Source organism: Octopus bimaculoides, chromosome 15 (assembly GCF_046866305.1).
Source record: "Octopus bimaculoides isolate indiv1 chromosome 15, ASM4686630v1, whole genome shotgun sequence".
Classification (NCBI taxonomy): domain Eukaryota; kingdom Metazoa; phylum Mollusca; class Cephalopoda; order Octopoda; family Octopodidae; genus Octopus; species Octopus bimaculoides.
In genome coordinates this window covers 26,614,559-26,634,497 of record NC_142942.1, presented here as the reverse complement: position 1 = coordinate 26,634,497, position 19,939 = coordinate 26,614,559, and the positions used below count along the sequence as shown (strand labels likewise).

Sequence of the window (19,939 nt, the reverse complement as noted above, 5' to 3'; positions counted from 1 at the left end):
TATATATGTGAATATATATATATATATATATGTGAATATATATATATATATATGAACATACATATATATGAACATACATACATATGTATATATATGAACATACATACATATGTATATATATGAACATACATACATATGTATATATATGAACATACATACATATGTATATATATGAACATACATACATATGTATATATATGAACATACATACATATGTATATATATGAATATACATATATATGAATATATATATATATATATATATATATATAGTTACAACATTTGAGTTACAACATAATCTTGTTTACTTTCTGAGAATTCTCACTATAATTTTCATTTAACTTTTATTACAATGACCACTTAGCTCTGATTCTCTTTAAAAATAGACTCTTCACTTTATCTCGACAACTCTTTGAATTACAAATCCCATTTAGAATTGCAAATTTTCATTTTTCATTTTTCGTTCTCCTACACATCTTCGTTACCCGCTCCTACTCTTTTTCATAAGTACCGCTTCCTCTCTCTCTCCCTTTATCTCTTTACACCTATCTCTCTCCCTCTCTGTCTTCCATATCTTACTCTTTTTCTCATCTCCCTCCCTCGCTTTCATATCTTTCTCTTCTTTCCATATCTCACTCCTTTTTCTCATCTCTCTCCTTTGCTTTCATATCTTCCTCTTCTCTCAGTTCTTTTCCCTTTCCATTGCAACTCACAACGCCTTCCTCTCCTTCTGTCACTTCAACCTCTCCCTCATACACTTTTCATTTCCCCCTCTTCTCAGTACGTGTCTCCCTTCCTCTCACATCCTCCATCCTTTCTTGTTTCTTCCTCTTTCTCTTCCCATCCTCTCCCTCCTTCTGTCTCTCTTTCTCCTCCCATCCTCTGTCTCTCTTTCTCCTCCCATCCTCTGTCTCTCTTTCTCCCCCCATCCTCTGTCTCTCTTTCTCCTCCCATCCTCCGTCTCTCTTTCTCCTCCCATCCTCTGTCTCTCTTTCTCCTCCCATCCTCTGTCTCTCTTTCTCCTCCCATCCTCTGTCTCTCTTTCCCCTCCCATCCTCTGTCTCTCTTTCTCCTCCCATCCTCTGTCTCTCTTTCTCCTCCCATCCTCTGTCTCTCTTTCTCCTCCCATCCTCTGTCTCTCTTTCTCCTCCCCTCCTCTCCTTCACTCTGTCTCTCTTTCTCCCCCCTCCTCTACCTCCCTCAGTCTCTCTAACACCCCACACTCACTCTCTTCCTCCTATCACCCTCTCTTTTTCCTTCATATCTCACTCTCTCTTTCCTTTATATCTCCCTCTCTCTTTCCCTATTCCCCCCCCCCTCTGTGTTTCTTCTTTTCTACCTCCCGCTATCTTTCACTTCCTCTCTATCCTCTACTCCCCTTCTGGGCTTAAAAAACGAAGATGGCACCAAAGTGGGAAAAGAAAGAGTTAGATCTTCTGTTGCGAGCATGGATGATTGCTAGTGGTGATCCCCCAAACAACATCATCACTGCTGCACTGAAGAATAATGGCTTTCACAGAACCACTGAACAGATAGAGCGGAAGAAGAATGAATTCCTCCGCTCGTATGCACTCATCAGACCACACATGGACACCCTAGATGTTATAATCGAAAACCATTGTGGAAAGGCTGATGAGGATGGAGAGGAGGAAAAGGAAAAGGAAAAAACACCCGGAAGTCTCTCTGACCCAGTGGCTCCTCAAAAGAATGGATCACCCACTCCTATGAACAACCAGGCAGAAAAGTATAGTGGTGCCAATGAAGCAGCAAATAGAAGCTCCTCTGTGCCAGTGGTCCTACAAAGGAAAGGAGCCCTCACCCCAATAGATAACCAGTGGAAAATAGTACCCACAAGAAAAGGTATAACAAAAAGTAGAAAATCGCAAGGTGGATCCAATGCCATCCAAGAAACCAAAGGAAAGAAGAAATTCGGAAGGCACCCAAAAACTTGCAAATTCTACCTGCAAGGCAAATGTTGGCATGGGGAAGACGGCAAAAACTGCCGGTTTTCCCACCCGACACCCCGCCAAAACTACAAAGGTTTAAAGGATAAAAACTTCCCTGAGGAAAGACGACAGATGTCCCCATGGAGAAAATTCAAGGACGTGCGCTCTTCAGAAATCTTACAGAACGCAGCAGCTGAGCAAGAGTCTTTTTTGTGCATGGCGCAAAAGATTATGCAGCAGCTGACGTGGCTATGCCAAGCACAGACGAGGGACCTTGCCCCCCACTGCGCAACACCACCACAGCCAACAGACATGGGATGGCCTTCCCTAACGCCTGCACAGGCATCACGCCAATATTTTTACTAAATATTGGGGTTCTGTTGCATAATAATAATAATAAAAGCAAAATTTCTTTCCTGAGAGACCTTGCTGCATGCAATCAAGCCCTATGCATAGCACTCGTGGAAACTCACCTCAGCCCTGATATAGAGGATGCAGAAGTACACGTACCAAAATATGTCATACTGCGAACAGACAGAAGGGAAAGGAGCCATGGTGGAGTTGCTGTATACATCCGTGACGACCTCACACCCCAGGTCTTACTGTCATACTCAAATTCGGTATGCGACACCCTAGTTGTATACATAAGACAACATAATATAGTCATATGCAATGCATATTGCCCACCGGATGCTCCAAACCACATAGGCAAATTTGAAGATTGCCTCACTAGAATTAAAGAAATCCTCATGAAACTGTAACACCATGTGACCATATTTCTTATGGGTGATTTCAACTTCCCCAACGTCAAATGGCCCGAAGGTCTCATACTCTCAGGAATGACTTATCGCAAGCAAGCACAGGTGGAATGCCTGCTCAACCTCACCAATGCCCTATTCATGGAGCAAACTGTTCTCAGACCAACTAGAGCGAATAACATCCTAGATCTCTGCTTCACGAACAATACGGACATCATTCATGATGTGAAAGTGACGCCGACATTAGTTTCGGATCACAACATAATAGAGCTGTCTATGTTTGGGCCAAAAGAAACCAGAGACATACAGCCTAAAGGAAGCACCCAAAATCTCTCCAATCTGAACTTCCACGATGCGGACTGGAAATCGATTCAGAAAAAGATCCTCAGAGAGGATTGGCCAAAATGTCTCTCCACACCAGACATTGACATGAAACTGGAATGTTTCATGTCTATTGTGCAAGCCATAAGCCAGAAATATGTCCCAGAGCACAAGGCCAAAACAAATAGGAACAAGATTCCAAGGGATAGGAAGATCCTCATGAGACGACGGACAAAAGTTGCAAATCGACTCAACCAGCATCCCAAGAATGGCCAAAGGTCCCGCCTAAAAACGACACTGATGGAGATCGAAAAAAGGCTGCAACAATCCTATGTGAAGGAGAGAGCAGACAAAGAAGCCTGGGTTATAAAAAACATTAAGTCAAACCCAAAGGCCTTCTTTCATTACGCAAAAGAAACAGCCTCAGTACGCTGTAAGATTGGACCCCTCTTCGAAAAGGATGACTCCCTCACAGACAGTCCAACTAGGATCAGTGAGGTACTGAATGAGCAATTCAAAAGTGTCTTCACCACTCCATTGGAGCACAGACAAGTGAACAAACCAGTGGACTTCTTTGCTACCTCCCCTATAACCAGTGAGGCAGTTACGATGGAATACATCAACATTAGCGAAGAAGATGTACTACTAGCTATACATGAAGTGGACACAAACTCAACTGCTGGCCCTGATGGTTTCCCAGCAATCCTCCTTAAATCGTGTAAGCATGCCCTGGCAAAACCCCTCCAGATCCTCTTCCAGAGCTTTCTCGCAAACGGAAGAGTGCCAAGCAAGCTGAAGGAGGGAATAATATGCCCAATCCATAAAGGGGGAAGCAGAGCAGATGCCAAAAACTATAGGCCTATCTCTCTGACTTCACACATCAGCAAAGTCATGGAAAGGATAATCAGAGGAAAACTGATCGCATTCCTTGAAGAAAATAAATTGCTGAGTGATACCCAACATGGCTTTCGACCAGGTAGGAGCTGCCTGACTCAGCTCTTACAACATTACGACTGGGTGTTGAGGCAGTTACTCAACAACGCAAATGTGGATGTAATATACCTTGATTTTGCAAAAGCTTTTGACAAAGTGGATCATGGTGTGATATGCCACAAACTGCGTGATCTTGGCATAGCTGGAAAACTTGGAGAGTGGTTACATGACTTTCTGAAAGATAGAAGTCAGGCAGTAGTGGCTAATGGAGCCACCTCTATGAAAACACAAATAATGAGCAGTGTTCCACAAGGCACTGTCTTGGGACCATTGCTTTTTATAGTCGCTCTCTCAGATATGCCTTCAAGTGCCCGGATAGCCACTCTTGCAAGCTACGCAGACGATACAAAAGTCTCGCAGAAAATACAGAACTCCAGTGATGTTGCACACCTGCAGCAGGAATTGGACTCAGTTTACAGATGGGCTGAGGACAATAATATGCAGTTTAATGCTGAAAAATTCCAAGCCCTGCGCTACCAACGTCCAAAACTGAATATGAAACTTACAGAGTACACTGGTCCGCAGGGAATTTCAATCCCATAGCCTAAATCAGTGAGTGACCTGGGTATCGACATGAGTGATGATACCTCTTTCCAAGTGCACATTACCAGAATGACAACAAAGTGCAGACGATTGGCTGGATGGATCCTGAGAACATTCAGAACCAGAGATAAGGAAACCATGATGATCCTCTGGAGGACATTCGTCCTCAGCCACCTGGATTACTGCTCACAGCTGTGGTCACCCACCAGTCTGAAATTAACAGCAGACCTTGAAGCAATCCAGAGGAGATTCACAAAGAAGATTGTCTCTTTTACAACTGCTCAGCTACTGGGAAAGGCTGAAACAGCTAAGACTCTACTCCCTGGAGAGAAGGCGGGAGAGGTATGCAGTAATATACATCTGGAAGATCCTGGAAGGAATTGTGCCAAATTTTGGCATTGAAAGCTACACCAATGCCAGAACGGGACGACACTGCATAGTGCCAAAGATCCCAGCAATGCCATCGCGCTGCAGGACCAGTTACTGCAACAGCTTGGGATTCAGGGGCCCACAGCTTTTTAATATTCTCCCAAAGAGCCTGAGGAATCTGCACAAAGTAGATGTAGGGGTTTTTAAATCAAAGCTGGACCTCTTCCTATCGAGAGTCCCAGATGAACCTACCTCGCGGCAGGAGGTGCAAACGAGGGTTGCTAAATCAAACTCCATTCTTCACCAAGTGCCACATATTGTAAGAGGCTCCCTGTATTAACAGTGTAGCAACACGGTGGTGCATCAGCATGGCCGCAGCTTTGAGCTGAAACTTTAAAAAAAAATATATATATATATTAGTAGTTTTTACGTGCCACCGGTAAATATCCAGCACATCACACTCTTTACCACTTCATACTAAAAATATCCGCCTATGGATATAATAATAGATTACTTTATTTTTTCTGTCTCCGATGAAGGGAAGTACTGGATCTTCCCAGAAACAGCTGTAAGACTCTATCCATAAAATTCTTCAACCTTACCTTTGCTCTCTTTATCTTTTTGTTTTTATATATTTACACACACACACACACGCACGCACGCACGCACGCACACACACACACACACACACACACACACACACACACACACACACACACACACACACACACATATGTGAAGACCTGTTGAGGCAAGTGAAATCGAAATCGAGTTAAATTTGACATCTGGCACCCATGCCAACGTCGTCTCCCTCATTGGACACGAAACTCAGCTTGCGAACACTTATTGGGGCAAGCGAAAGCGAAATTGTGATGGCACCTGTGCCCGCGGCATGTGTAAGGACTTTTGATCGAGATCGTTGCCAGTGCCCCTGGACTGGCTCTTGTGCGGGTGGCACATAAAATACACCATTTTGAGCGTGGCCATTGCCAGTACCGCCACACTGGCCTACTCACTACACTCTCTGAGTGGTTGGCGTTAGGAAGGGCATCCAGCTGTAGAAACTCTGCCAAATCAGATTGGAGACTGGTATAGCCATCTGGTTTCACCAGTCCTCAGTCAAATCGTCCAACCATTGCTAGCATGGAAAGCGGATGTTAAACGACGACGATGATGATGATGATATATATATATCATCATCATCATCATCATCATCATCGTTTAACGTCCGCTTTCCATGCTAGCATGGGTTGGACGATTTGACTGAGGACTGGTGAAACCGGATGGCAACAGCAGGCTCCAGTCTGATTTGGCAGAGTTTCTACAGCTGGATGCCCTTCCTAACGCCAACCACTCAGAGAGTGTAGTGGGTGCTTTTACGTGTCACCCGCACGAAAACGGCCACGCTCGAAATGGTGTCTTTTATGTGCCACCCGCAGAAGCCAGTCCAGGGGCACTGGCAACGATCTCGCTCGAAAATCCTACAGGAGCCAGTCAGGCGGTACTGGCAACGGCCACGCTCAAAATGGTGCATCTCATGTGCCACCCGCACAAGAACCAGTCCAGGGGCACTGGCAACGATCCTACTTGGCTTGCCGGGTCTTCTCACGCACAGCACATTTCCAAAGGTCTCGGTCAGTCGTCATCGCCTCGGTGAGGCCCAATGTACGAAGGTCTTGCCTCACCACCTCAGCCCAGGTCTTCCTGGGCCTACCTCTTCCACGGGTTCCCTCAACTGTTAGGGTGTGGCACTTTTTCACGCAGCTATCCTCCTCCATTCTCACCACATGTCCATACCAGCGCAATCGTCTCTCTTGCACGCCACAACTGATGCTTCTAATGTTCAGCTTTTCTCTCAAGATACTTACACTCTGACGGGTATTCACATTGACATTACACATCCAACGGAGCATACTGGCTTCATTCCTTGCGAGCTTACGTATGTCCTCAGCAGTTACAGCCCATGTTTCACTGCCATGTAGCATGGTTGTTCGTACGCATGCGTCATACAGTCTGCCTTTTACTCTGAGTGAGAGTCCCTTTGTCGCCAGCAGGGGTAAGAGCTCTCTAAACTTTGCCCAGGCTATTCTTATTCTAGCAGCTACACTTTCAGCGCATTTAAACGATGACAACAAAACTTGCATAGTCAAACTAAATTTTGTTTTCTTTAAACAAAAACAACATTCAATAACAATAGTCCTTTAAAAAAAAAAAGAAACGCATTTAACATTTAACATTACAAAGTTTCCTTTTCTTTTCAACTATTTAACATCACTAAGTTTTTCAATCATCACACATCACAAAGTTCGTTTATCAAGAGTCATTTAACAAAGTTCTTTTGCTTCTTTTGTTTTTCTTTTGTTTTCCTTTCTTTTAACAACACAGTTAACAACAGAGTTTCTTTTTTTCTCTTCTTTTCTTTTAAAAACATTTAACAACCGAGTTCTTTCTTTTTCTTTCTTTTCTTCACAAAAACATTTAACAACACAGAGTTCGTTTTTTTTATCCTCTTTTCTTTACAAAACATTTGACAACGCAAGTACATTTTCTTTAAAAAATATAAACAAACATTTACCGCAACAAATTTCTTCGGCCAAAGCTGGCCAACGCAATCTGCTACTACATCAACGTGCCAGCCGCAACAGTTCCCTCTGTCTATCTGTCTTTCTCACTGCTGGTCTCTGTTCCTATCTGCCTCTCTTATGGGCTACCCTCTCAGTCACTGGCTGCCTTCTATCCATTTCACTGGCCGGCTCTCTCTCCTACTGCTTTGTCCATGTGGCTTCTCTTCACTCAGCTTCTCCTGACTGCTCCTCACCCGACTGGTCATCTGTCCTGACTGCTCCTGTCAATCGACTGGTCTTCCAAATCTACGCTCCTGTATTTATGTCAGGTAATCAGCCAGGAATATAGGCATACCGTACCTAACCGTGCTACATTCCCCTCTTCAAAGCTGGGTTAGTTTCTCACAGTTCCTATCTGCCTTTAAACTTTCGGTGACCAGAGAGGGTCAGAAATCAAGTTCCTACGGCCATAAATAACCATGCTCGTTGACAGGACAAAGGAAATACCACCATCCTGAACAACTAGAACACGGTTTCAAACTCTGTTCGTGGAAGAGAGACATAATGTTCTTTTTGTTTATCGCCCGCGGTCGTATCATCATCATCATCATCATCATCGTTTAACGTCCGCTTTCCATGCTAGCATGGGTTGGACGATTTGACTGAGGACTGGTGAAACCGGATGGCAACACCAGGCTCCAGTCTGATTTGGCAGAGTTTCTACAGCTGGATGCCCTTCCTAACGCCAACCACTCAGAGAGTGTAGTGGGTGCTTTTACGTGTCACCCGCACGTATATATATATATACATTGTGGAGGCGCAATGGCCCAGTGGTTAGGGTAGCAGACTCGCCGTCTCAGGATCGCGGTTTCGATTGCACGACCGGGCGTTGTGAGTGTTTATTTTGCGAAAACACCTAAAGCTCCACAAGGCTCCGATAGGAGGTAGTGGTGAACCCTGCTGTACTCTTTCACCATGACTTTCTCTCACTCTTTCTTCCTGTTTCTGTTGTACCTGTATTTCAAAGGGCCAGCCTTGTCACACTGTGTCAGGCTGAATCTCCCCGAGAACTACGTTAAGGGTACACGTGTCTGTGGAGTGCTCAGTCACTTGCAAGTTAATTTCACGAGCAGGCTGTTCCGTTAATAGGATCAACTGGAACACTCGTTGTAACCGACGGAGTGCCAACCATATATATATATAAGAATATATATATATATGAATATATATGAATATAGATATAGTTTCTTATTTCTTTATTGCCCACAAGGGGCTAAACATAGAGGGGACAAACAAGGACAGACAAATGGGTTAAGTCGATTACATCGACCCCAGTGCGTAACTGGTACTTAATTTATTGACCCCGAAAGGATGAAAGGCAAAGTCGACCTCGGCGGAATTTGAACTTAGAACGTAACGGCAGACGAAATACCGCTAAGCATTTCGCCCGGCATGCTATATTGTTTCATGAGCTGAAACTAGATAAAATGAAAAAAATGAAAATATATATACATACACATATATATATATATATATATATATACACACACACACACACATATATATATATATATATATATATATATATATATATATATATATATATATATATATATATATATATATATATATATATTACTCTTTTATTCTGTGACTTGTTTCAGTCATTCAAGTGTAGCTATGCTGGAGTACTGTCTTTTAGTTGAAGAAATTGACCCCTGGACTTTTGTAAACCTGATGCTTTTCCTATCGATGTCTTGTGCTTGACTGCTAAGTTATTGTGGTGATGTAAACACACCAACATTGGTTTCTAAGCAATGTTGGGGAACAAAGGCAGATGTAAATACACAGTTATATATATATATATATATATATATATATATATATATATATATAAATAAGTAGGAAGGTAGATAAAACACAAACCCCTTCAGGTAGATGGCCCTGCTCAGTATGTAGAAAAGGAGTAGGTAGTAACTCTATAAGATGTACCCAGTGCAAGCTATGGACACATAAGAGGTGCAGCAACATCAAAGGCAGGTTAACTAGGAAGTTAGTTTTTGTATGTGGCAGATAGATGTTCAGGTGCAATAAAGACTGTAAACAAACAGGAAACAACTTCTCTCTCATTCCAGGGTGAAAAACTAGAGGTAGTCGATAGCTTCCGCTATCTGGGCGACCAAGTTAGTAGTGGGGGTGGGTGCGCTGAAAGTGTAGCTGCTAGAATAAGAATAGCCTGGGCAAAGTTTAGAGAGCTCTTACCTCTACTGGCGACAAAGGGACTCTCACTCAGAGTAAAAGGCAGACTGTATGACGCATGTGTACGAACAGCCATGCTACATGGCAGTGAAACATGGGCTGTAACTGCTGAGGACATGCGTAAGCTCGCAAGGAATGAAGCCAGTATGCTCCGATGGATGTGTAATGTCAATGTGAATACCCGTCAGAGTGTAAATATCTTGAGAGAAAAGCTGAACATTAGAAGCATCAGTTGTGGTGTGCAAGAGAGACGATTGCGCTGGTATGGACATGTGGTGAGAATGGAGGAGGATAGCTGCCTGAGAAAGTGCCACACCCTAACAGTTGAGGGAACCCGTGGAAGAGGTAGGCCCAGGAAGACCTGGGCTGAGGTGGTGAGGCAAGACCTTCGTACATTGGGCCTCACCGAGGCGATGACTACTGACCGAGACCTTTGGAAATGTGCTGTGCGTGAGAAGACCCGGCAAGCCAAGTAAGATCGTTGCCAGTGCCCCTGGACTGGCTCTTGTGCGGGTGGCACATAAGATGCACCATTTTGAGTGTGGCCGTTGCCAGTACCTCCTGACTGGCCTTCGTAGGATTTTCGAGCGAGATCGTTGCCAGTGCCCCTGGACTGGTTTGTGTGGGTGGCACATAAAAGACACCATTTCGAGCGTGGCCGTTGCCAGTATCGCCTGACTGGCCTTCGTGCAGGTGATACGTAAAAGCACCTACTACACTCTCTGAGTGGTTGGCGTTAGGAAGGGCATCCAGCTGTAGAAACTCTGCCAAATTTAGATTGGAGCCTGGTGTTGCCATCCGGTTTCACCAGTCCTCAGTCAAATCGTCCAACCCATGCTAGCATGGAAAGCGGACGTTAAACGATGATGATGATGATGAGATATATATATATATACACATACAGGAGACGTTCCAGTTTCTGTCAACCAAATCCACAGGCATGGTTTCGGCCAGCTGGAGGCTATAGTAGAAGATACTTGCCCAAGGTGCCATGCAGTGGGACTTTAGCACATAGCCATACTTGCGCCTATATATATGTGTGTGTGTGTAGATATATATTTATATATGTGTGTGTATGTATATATATACATATATGTGTGTGTGTGTATATACATATATATATATATATAAATATGCATGTATGTGTGAGCATGTGTATGGTGTGTGTGTGTGTATGTATGTATATATATATATATATATACATACATACATTCATACACACATATATATATGCATACATACATATACATACACATGAATATACATACAGAAATATATATATATACACATAAATATAGGTAAGTAGAGTTAGTGGCTCAAATAACCGTCTGAGTGATAAGTATATCCGTTCTTACTACGGGTATGAAATACCTCTGGTAACCCTGGGTATGTGTATGCAAGCACACTAAACAAGAGTTTATCAGGAATAAAACTTAAAAGAAGCAGAAAATGGAGAGAAGATTGTTTATCAACAAACAAACAAATTGACCAATATCAGTGAATTATTTTTTTTATACAAAACTTAACATTGCTTATTGCCATTTCAGCTACGAATGTCAATCGGTGCCTCCAAAGAAAATTCTGAAAATAATATTCGTCTTCTTTATAGCGCAACCAATCTAGTACATGGAGCTTCATCAGAGTGAATACAAATGCATAAATAAGAGAAGAGGGAAGAGGAAAGAACAAGGCCTTAAGATGAGGAAAGAAGGCTTAATCAATTAGAATGATACCATTTTGTAGTGTAAAGTTTGAAGTCGATGGGCAAAAGAGTGAACTAGCAAATAATCTAGAAAAATAATTGGTGGTTTAATCTTTTTTCAGGGGTACCAGGGTGTATAAATAATAAAAATAAAACTGGTACTTAAGTATAACAGGAATTGCCAATAAGTCTAGAAAAGAATAGTACTTGTGATTTTGTAAATAGAGCTAACTAATATTGATCCAAAAACATACTCATAAAGTTTTTATAATAGTGTACTTACTGAAACATTCTAGAGACCAACCACCTGTTGTCAGTAATGGAATTGACCAAAGTTCAGCCATCTCTACAATTGGTCAGTTACATTTAAAACCAAGGGCAAGCTAAGACCGTTACAAGGGTAGATGTAAAATTGCCGGTAACGTATTTTTCTGCATTATATGGATAATTTATCCTGATCACGCTATTTATAGCATTATCACGCGTTTAAGAAATAAATTTATTTCTGTATCTTACAATACATCTCAATGCTTCTAAAGACAAACTTTGTTTGTTTACTTTCATCGTAAAGAAGTAAATAAACCAGTGAATAAAAGGTGTGGGGGAGTAGACTCATAAGTGGCACAAGGCTGTGTGTGTCATTATACAAAATATGAGCAACCCAATGGCAGTAACCTACTAACAGCTAAGGTGAGACTACTACTAGGGATGGTGGTTGCGAGTGCATTTACCTTTGAATTATAATGCTAAATCTAACATCTTAAATAGCCAGCATATGGTAATATGCTGGCTATTTAAGTGGTGGTTATACTAGATGAACAAGTAAATGTCTAAAGGTTCCTGAGTACATTCTGCCTGTTAGACATAAGTGGGGGTCAAAAGTACAAAACCCCAATAGAGTTAAATGATTACAAGTTAAATCACTTGCTAATTACTAACATGGTTACAAATTCAGGGTCCTACTCCAGTTTACTAAATCATACTTGATATATATTCTTATTAATATTAAATTGTTTATATTACTAAACTTGTCATTATATAAACCCTTGCGTGTGTGCAGCCACATGTGGTCAACCATAAAATTTCACTTCCATTCATGCACAGTATGCCTAAGGGTAATAATAACTCATTGGAAAGCGTTTAACTGTAGTGCCAAGTACAAACCAATACAATCTAGAGAGGTGTGCAGTTAATATTAAGTTGGTAAAATGAAGTTATGTTATACGGGTGGGGATGGTGTTCCTAAATGGGTAGGTCTAATTGGGTCCACAATAAATGGAGGTAGACCAGTATGCTGGCTGGAAAATAGGTCCAGGTTGAAACTAGTAAAAGCAAGCTAACCCATGAATTAAAAGGTTCAGTTAAGTAGAATTAGTTACCAGTACAGCCTTAGCTTAGATGGCAAGTACAGGTTCCCATGGGTGGGAGTTAAGTACTGATGCCCTCTGTATTCCAAATTAGGTTCATGATTGAAAGAACTGGCTTTATTAAAGCGGGTAAGGAGGTTGTATTAAGGAGAAATGGCTTAATAAATATATATTATGTCTTTAGTTGTTATGAATAGGGGATGGGATTTAAACTCGGATATATTCGTGAAGGGACAGGGATATTACTATTGGAACACCCATTAGGGACCCAAGTGTGTAATACTATTAAACTAGCTTTAATTTAGGAGTTAATATATGCCCTCATTCAATATTGAGAACTACTATTTCTGTGATGAAGGGCTCTGGATGCTATTTGTGGGGATGGTGCAAAGGTTCTCTAATGCTATTTGTATTTAGCAAAAGTAAACTTAACCCATGTGCAGGCAGGCTTTGTTTCTCTCTTCCTCAAGTTAAATAATGGTTGTGTCACTAGTATGAAAAAGTTTTCATTGACCCAAAGATGGAATTTCTTATTCTTTACATTGTACAAAGGTGAACAGGTGAAGATTTTCTAGTATCTTTGTACAAAGGTGAAGAGGTGAAGATTTTCTAGTATCTTTATCATTAAGTTCCCAAATATATTTACTTAATCTGGTCGAGTTAATCTTATTTCTGTTTCTGAAAGAGTGTTAGTGTGTGGCTAGTCTTCGTTTCATTTCATTTTGGGTAGCTCCTATGTATATCCTTTTAGTAACCTGTGTTGTAACAATGCACTGGGAAATTACATCTTTACGTTTACAGGTATTTCCAAGGGCACAATTATCTTTATTCCTACAGTCACATAGATTGTGCTGTAGGGGAGAATTACTTGCTGGTGGGATAGTGTTAGGTCTATTATGGCTCCGAGTGTTCCCTTTACTAAATTTGGGGTGATTATGGGGTTTATTATTTTTATTCTTACTATTACTGCTGTTGTTGTTATTGTTGCTTCTATCTAAATAGAAAATGTCTAGTTTTCTGCTATTCTTATCAAAGTGTTTATAATATAAATATTAAATATTAGTTTAGCTAAGTCGGTCTTTATTTGCATCGCATATGGGAGTATGAGCCAGTTAATGTCTCTTGTTTTTTTGGTTATCTTGCCGAACGACACATTTATAACTGTAAGAGTGATGCCTGTGGTGTATATGTTTATTATCATTTATCTTATTATCTAAGCTATGTGCATTAATACCACCATTAGTGGTGCTAGGAATCTGTTTCTGCAAATAACGTTTTGAGTTATTACTGTGGTCGTCGTGATTAGTGGATTTATTGGCATCATTCATACCTCGTCTAATTCCCCTTGTTCTTTTATTTGTTGTATTTCTGTTATTGTTACAGTTCTTCTAAGTGTTGCTAGTTCCGATCCTGTTAGTGTCATGTGCTATAAGTTTCTGTGCTTTATTACTTAGTTTAGGTATATTTCTAAGTTCTATATTATTGCAATTAAAGTTGTCAATATTGTTCCTATTCGTTGCATTTGTGCACGGGATGTATTTAATTCTACCTCTGTAACCTGCATCTATAAGTGCCTTATCGTACTTATCTTTATGATTATTAAATAAGTCATCATTAGAAGAGAGATAGGAAATTCTTTTACTAATGCCCTTTATGAGAGCTTTTTTTATAGATTGTGGATGATTACTTTGATAGTTTATATATTTTAAAGTTAGAGTTAGGTTTCATGTAAGGCTGGTGCAAACCCATGTTTAAATTGCAATTAACGCCTAGGCAGTTAATAGAGTAATTTTCATTTTCTATAGTAATAGAGAGGCCGAGTCTATTGAAAAATTTGTACAGGCATTTCTTAAGTAGTTCTAGGCATCTATTAGAGGTATTTCTAATTATAAAAAGTGCTTCATTCCTGTAGAGACCCCATCCCAAATTCAGGGAATTCCTTGTTGATGTTGTCTATTTCCACAAGGTTGGTCACCTCCAATGAGTCTGGGGACCCCATAGTTATATCAAAAAAATCAAGTGTGTCCTTTCTAGCCCACAGTTTATTATTAAATTCAATAATAGACTTATGGGCCATGAGATTTACATTGATATCTTTCATACTGATCTTAGTAAAGTTCTTAGCAAAAAGAATATTCAGAATAGGCGCGGGAGTGGCTGTGTGGTAAGTAGCTTGCTTACCAACCACATGGTTCTGGGTTCAGTCCCACTTCGTGGCACCTTGGGCAAGTATCTTCTACTATAGCCTCGGGCCAACCAAAGCCTTGTGAGTGGATTTGGTAGACGGAAACTGAAAGAAGCCCGTCGTATATATGTATATATATATATATGTGTGTGTATGTTTGTGTGTCTGTGTTTGTCCTCCCAACATCGCTTGTCAACCGATGCTGGTGTGTTTACGTCCCTGTAACTTAGCGGTTCGGCAAAAGAGACCGATAGAATAAGTACTAGGCTTCCAAAGAATAAGTCCTGGGGTCAATTTGCTTGACTAAAGGCGGTGCTCCAGCATGGCCGCAGTCAAATGACTGAAACAAGTAAAGAGAGTATAGTGGGGTTTATGGAGGAGTGATAATTTTGAATGTCAATTTGCAAAAGTTTATGTTCATCCTTATGTTTTATATTAGAAAACCAGCCTATTGCGTTTTGAGTATTAGTCCATAACTCAAGTTCAATCTTTTTCTCCTGGGTAGGTATATACATATCCAGGATTGCTCTACTGAGCTTACCCAAGTCAAGATTTATTGAGGCAATTCAATCTGAGCTGTGTGTTACTTAAGTAATTGTCCTTATGGTCCTTAATTGTTATATGAGTTCTAATCGGTGTGAAAGGTTCTGTTCTGTCATCCATATTATACTCAAACGTGATTTTCTTGGCTTCTAAGTTACTTGTTTTAACCCTTTCTTTACTATATTTCTGATCAAAATACACCCCTCATGAGTTTCAATTAAATTCTAACATAATCATGAATTTAGACTAGTTTCATTAAACAACTGTAACTTTTTTTTACTTATCAACATATTGTGATATTTGGAATAAAATTGAGGAAAGGGTTCTTAATTCTATTGCATAACCTTCATCTCAAAGTGACTCTAAGTACAGGTAAATCAAGGTAAACTGAGCATATTCAATTTTGTTTAAACATCACCATAGAAAATGAGTCATCAGCTAATATTCAATTGGGTATGCAACAAAATTTTGATATAGAAGAATTGTGCACATCACTAGGTTATCAGTTGAATTTAATGCACAGAAGAACAGGTGTACCATAAAGGTGAAATGAACTGAAATATTGGAATTTGTTTTTTAAGAAAACTAGAAAATTAAATACATCAACTATATGAAATATACTCACACACATAGATGAATACACAAGAAACATATATAATAAAGATTTACAATAGAAATTAAATCAAAACTTGTCACTCACCTTACAGGCAAATTAAAATGAAGTAAATTTGAAAAATATTTATACAATCTAATCATACATATATACAGTATTCACACAATATTTCCTATCATGGAAAGTTGTAAAACATCCCACTCTACATACTGCAACCTTGCAGAATGCACATTGGAAAGACGTTTCAACTGGCCATCCACTGGGAGATTTTCTTTGTTAATGTAGACATTCACGGCACTGCTTTTGCGACTCCCAATTTTTTTTCTAATTTATGGACATCAGCTGAACTCAGAGGGATATCTCACTGGCACGTTTTGCTTTTCCTTCCTGCAGTTGTTTTTTTGGAGGAATAACCTGCCCTCAACTGCATTGCTACATCTGCTTGGAACTGCAGATGGTCACACCAGTCCTGATTTGGTATAAAATATAAATGCATTTACAATGTTCATGTTTACTATATACCAGACCAGGTATTGCCACCTAACTCATCTGGTTCAGCTGATCCACACCACCCATGTACCTGTTATAATCAAGGTTCACAAACAGGGTGCCATTTTCATCTACACATGGTTGTGCACTGGTAGATAGAAAATTTCTCAGCCTCTTATCTCTGTATGCAGTCGCTAGCAGATTTCCTTTCTGCCGTTGGATTATTTCACTTCTTTTTTAAATTTTGCTTTTTTTATGTCCAATGGCAGCCCTTTTCTACTAGCAATTACTGTGGCACATGTATATGTTGCCATAGCTTCTAAATCCACCGCAAGTTTGACCAAACTAAAAAATTGGTCAAACAATAATATATGGCCCTGGGTATGGTATGGAAGTGATAAATTCCATACCTTGTACCCTAGGCCATGCTGACTAACCTAATTTTCTCTTTTCCCTATATAAAAACTAAATCCAAGTACCCAGTATTTGCTTCACAAATTTTCCAAACTTTGATTCCCCACTTCGTGGGCTCTCCTGGCATATACTGTCAGAAGCGTACCCTTCCTTTATACCCCACCATGCCTTCATCAACGGATAAGTATCTCTCAGGGTTGTGAAGTGTTTTATATGCATTTTGAATGCAGTCAATGAGGGATCTTATTTAAAATTTTTTAAAGTTTGCTTCTCCATGTACTGGGGTACTGCTAGTGTCTCTCACATGTAAATACTAGTTCAGTTTCACAAATTGTATTCGTGACATAATACTGGAAACGTACTGATTACCAAAAGGTTCCTGATTATTCCAGTAATTTGTAATCCTGGGTAATTAAACCCATAATAATATACCCATATAATATTTATGGCCAAAAATGTCTTATACCCATGATAATATTTATGGCCAAAAATGTCCATATTTCTCCTATGGTTGTGGGAAACCACATGCTATCTTTTTTTCCAGTTTGTTTACATTCCATGTAACAGTTTGTTTCCACAGTGATTGCTTCAAACAAGCTGACTGGAAAAAATAAGAAGAAAAAAGTCTAACAGTTTCGCTTCCTGAGAAAGACTATGGGTAGACCCTGTCTCCTCAGAATAATTGTTAATAAAAACATTCTAAAACTTTTTACTCCATTCTGATGTAAAATCGTCCTTGCTGTTGCTATTGCAGCTTTCAGTTTCTTCAGAATCACTGCTTTCAGTCTTGGGTACAGAAATATCTGATTCGTTCTCGTACACCACGTGCTTTTGTACTTCATTCATTCTTTTTCTTGATATCTCCATATTTTCCATTGAAAAGTCTTCAAATTTGGAATCATGAAACTCTTATCCATTTTCAAAGTTGAAAAATTCAACAAAAAATGTGGAAAAAAATCTCCTAAAATTCACTGAGTTCAGATATCATGTCAAACAATGTCAGATATTATAACTCAACTATTTACAAAGTGAAATTACGTATTTTCATGAATGTACTAATGAGATTTGTGTTCCAATTTACATCTAAATAACAATGGGTACTCTTGGCCGGCTACAGCCGTGTTGGTATCGAAAGGGTAAATAGTGCTTCTAGGGACTACTTTATATTTTTTAAAGATTTCTCTGGGGATGAGTTCGTGGTAAGTGTCTTTGTTCATGTTAAAGGTGTTTCTTGTTTTGTCTGAATGTGCTATCATTCCATTTTTAGATTTTAGTTCAAGAATCAAGTTCTTAAGCTTCTTTTGGTGGTCATTGTGCCTAAGGGGGTGATTCTTGAACTTGATGTCCTTAATCGAAGACCAGAGTTACATATAGTGAAAGTAATCGAAATGAAACTAATATCTATGCACAAAGTGAAAGTATTAATAGTTTCACTATTAAAACTGAAAGCATTATCTCACATTACAATAGAGATGTTATTGTTTCACTTTTGACACATAATACTGAAATAATGTAAGAGATAAGAGGTTGGTCCAGGCTCGCATTAGGCAAGGAGTTGAACATTTTTTTGGCCCATGGCACTGGATGAACCCTAAGTAAGGCATGTGTAAAATTTGAATGAGATCAGTTGGGTAGTTCTTGAGTTTTAGTGATGCACACACACACACACACACACACACACACACAGACACGCATTGTCAGTCTTATATATATATATATACATACATGAGAAATCAATGCTAGATGTGTCGAAACAATTGTCGCGATTAATAATAAATTCTTGTTTATTCCATCTTCTGTGTTTCATTTACCATATCATCATCATCATTGTTTAACATTCGTTTCCATGCTGGCATGGGTTGGATGGTTTGACTGAGGTCTGGATAGCCAGCAGCTGCACCAGGCTCCAATCTGATCTGGCAATGCTTCTGCAGCTGGATGCCCTTCTTAACTCCAACCACTTCAAGAGTGTAGTGGGTGCTTTTTACTTGCCACCAGCACAGGAGCCAGTCAGATGGGCCTAGCATTGATCACATTCAGATAGTGCTTTTTACGTGCCACTGACATGGGGACCAGTCAGGGGATACTGACATTGGCCATGTTTGGTTGATGTTTTTATGTGCCACTGGTACGAGAGCCAGTTGGGGTACTGGCATCAGCGACATTCAGATGGTGCTTTTTACGTACTACTAGCATGGGAGCCAGTCAGGGGGCACTGGCCACAGTTATGATATTGGTTTTACTTGACTCAACAGGTCTTCCCAAGCATATCATATCGCATGACGCATCAGGGGTACTCTTCACTGGGCTGGACATGCGTGGCTGTGATCTCACTTTAGTTGCCTGATCATCTCAATCACAGCATATCTCCAAAGGTCTCGGTCTCCTGTCATTGCCTCTGTGCTTTACCACTTCATCCCATGTCTTCCTGGATCTACCTCTTCCACAATTAGGGAGTGGCACTTCCTCACGCAGCTGTCCTCATACATATGTAACACATGACCATACCAGCGCAGTCTCTCTTGCACACCACAATTGATTCTTATGCCCAACTTTTCTCTCAAGGTGCTTACAATCTGTCATGTATGCACACTGACATTACACATCCAGCAGATCATACTAGTTTCATTTCTTTCAAGTCTATGCATGTCCTCAGCAGTCATGGTCCATGCTTCATTGCTGTGTAGCATGGCAGTTCGCACACATGCATCATACAGTTTACATTTTACCCTGAGTAAGAGGCCCTTAGTTGCCAGCAGAGGTAGGAACTCCCTGAACTTTGCCCAAGCTATTCATATTCTAGCTGCTACGCTCTCAGAGCAACCACCCCCCACTACAGACTTGGTTGCCTAGATAGCTGAAGCTATTAATTA

The 19,939-nt window shown here is 40.3% G+C and overlaps 1 protein-coding gene across 8 annotated transcripts in view; it reads left to right on the top strand.

The window, feature by feature from the left end:
- The window catches only part of LOC106883872 (myb-related protein A), a 227,396-nt gene that overhangs the window by 12,706 nt on the left and 194,751 nt on the right, over window positions 1-19,939 (top strand). For 2 of the 8 annotated variants that reach the window (XM_089363621.1, XM_089363623.1), the window contains exon 2: window positions 11,431-11,525. The exons of 4 other annotated variants lie outside the window; for them this stretch is intronic. In XM_089363621.1, coding sequence (XP_089219747.1) covers window positions 11,514-11,525 — 12 coding nt within the window. In that variant the 5' untranslated portion in view covers window positions 11,431-11,513. Of the gene's footprint in view, window positions 1-6,049; window positions 6,180-11,430; window positions 11,526-12,026; window positions 12,167-19,939 lie in introns of all 8 variants that reach the window. 2 more of the 8 variants (XM_089363622.1, XM_089363625.1) reach the window with 2 other exon arrangements.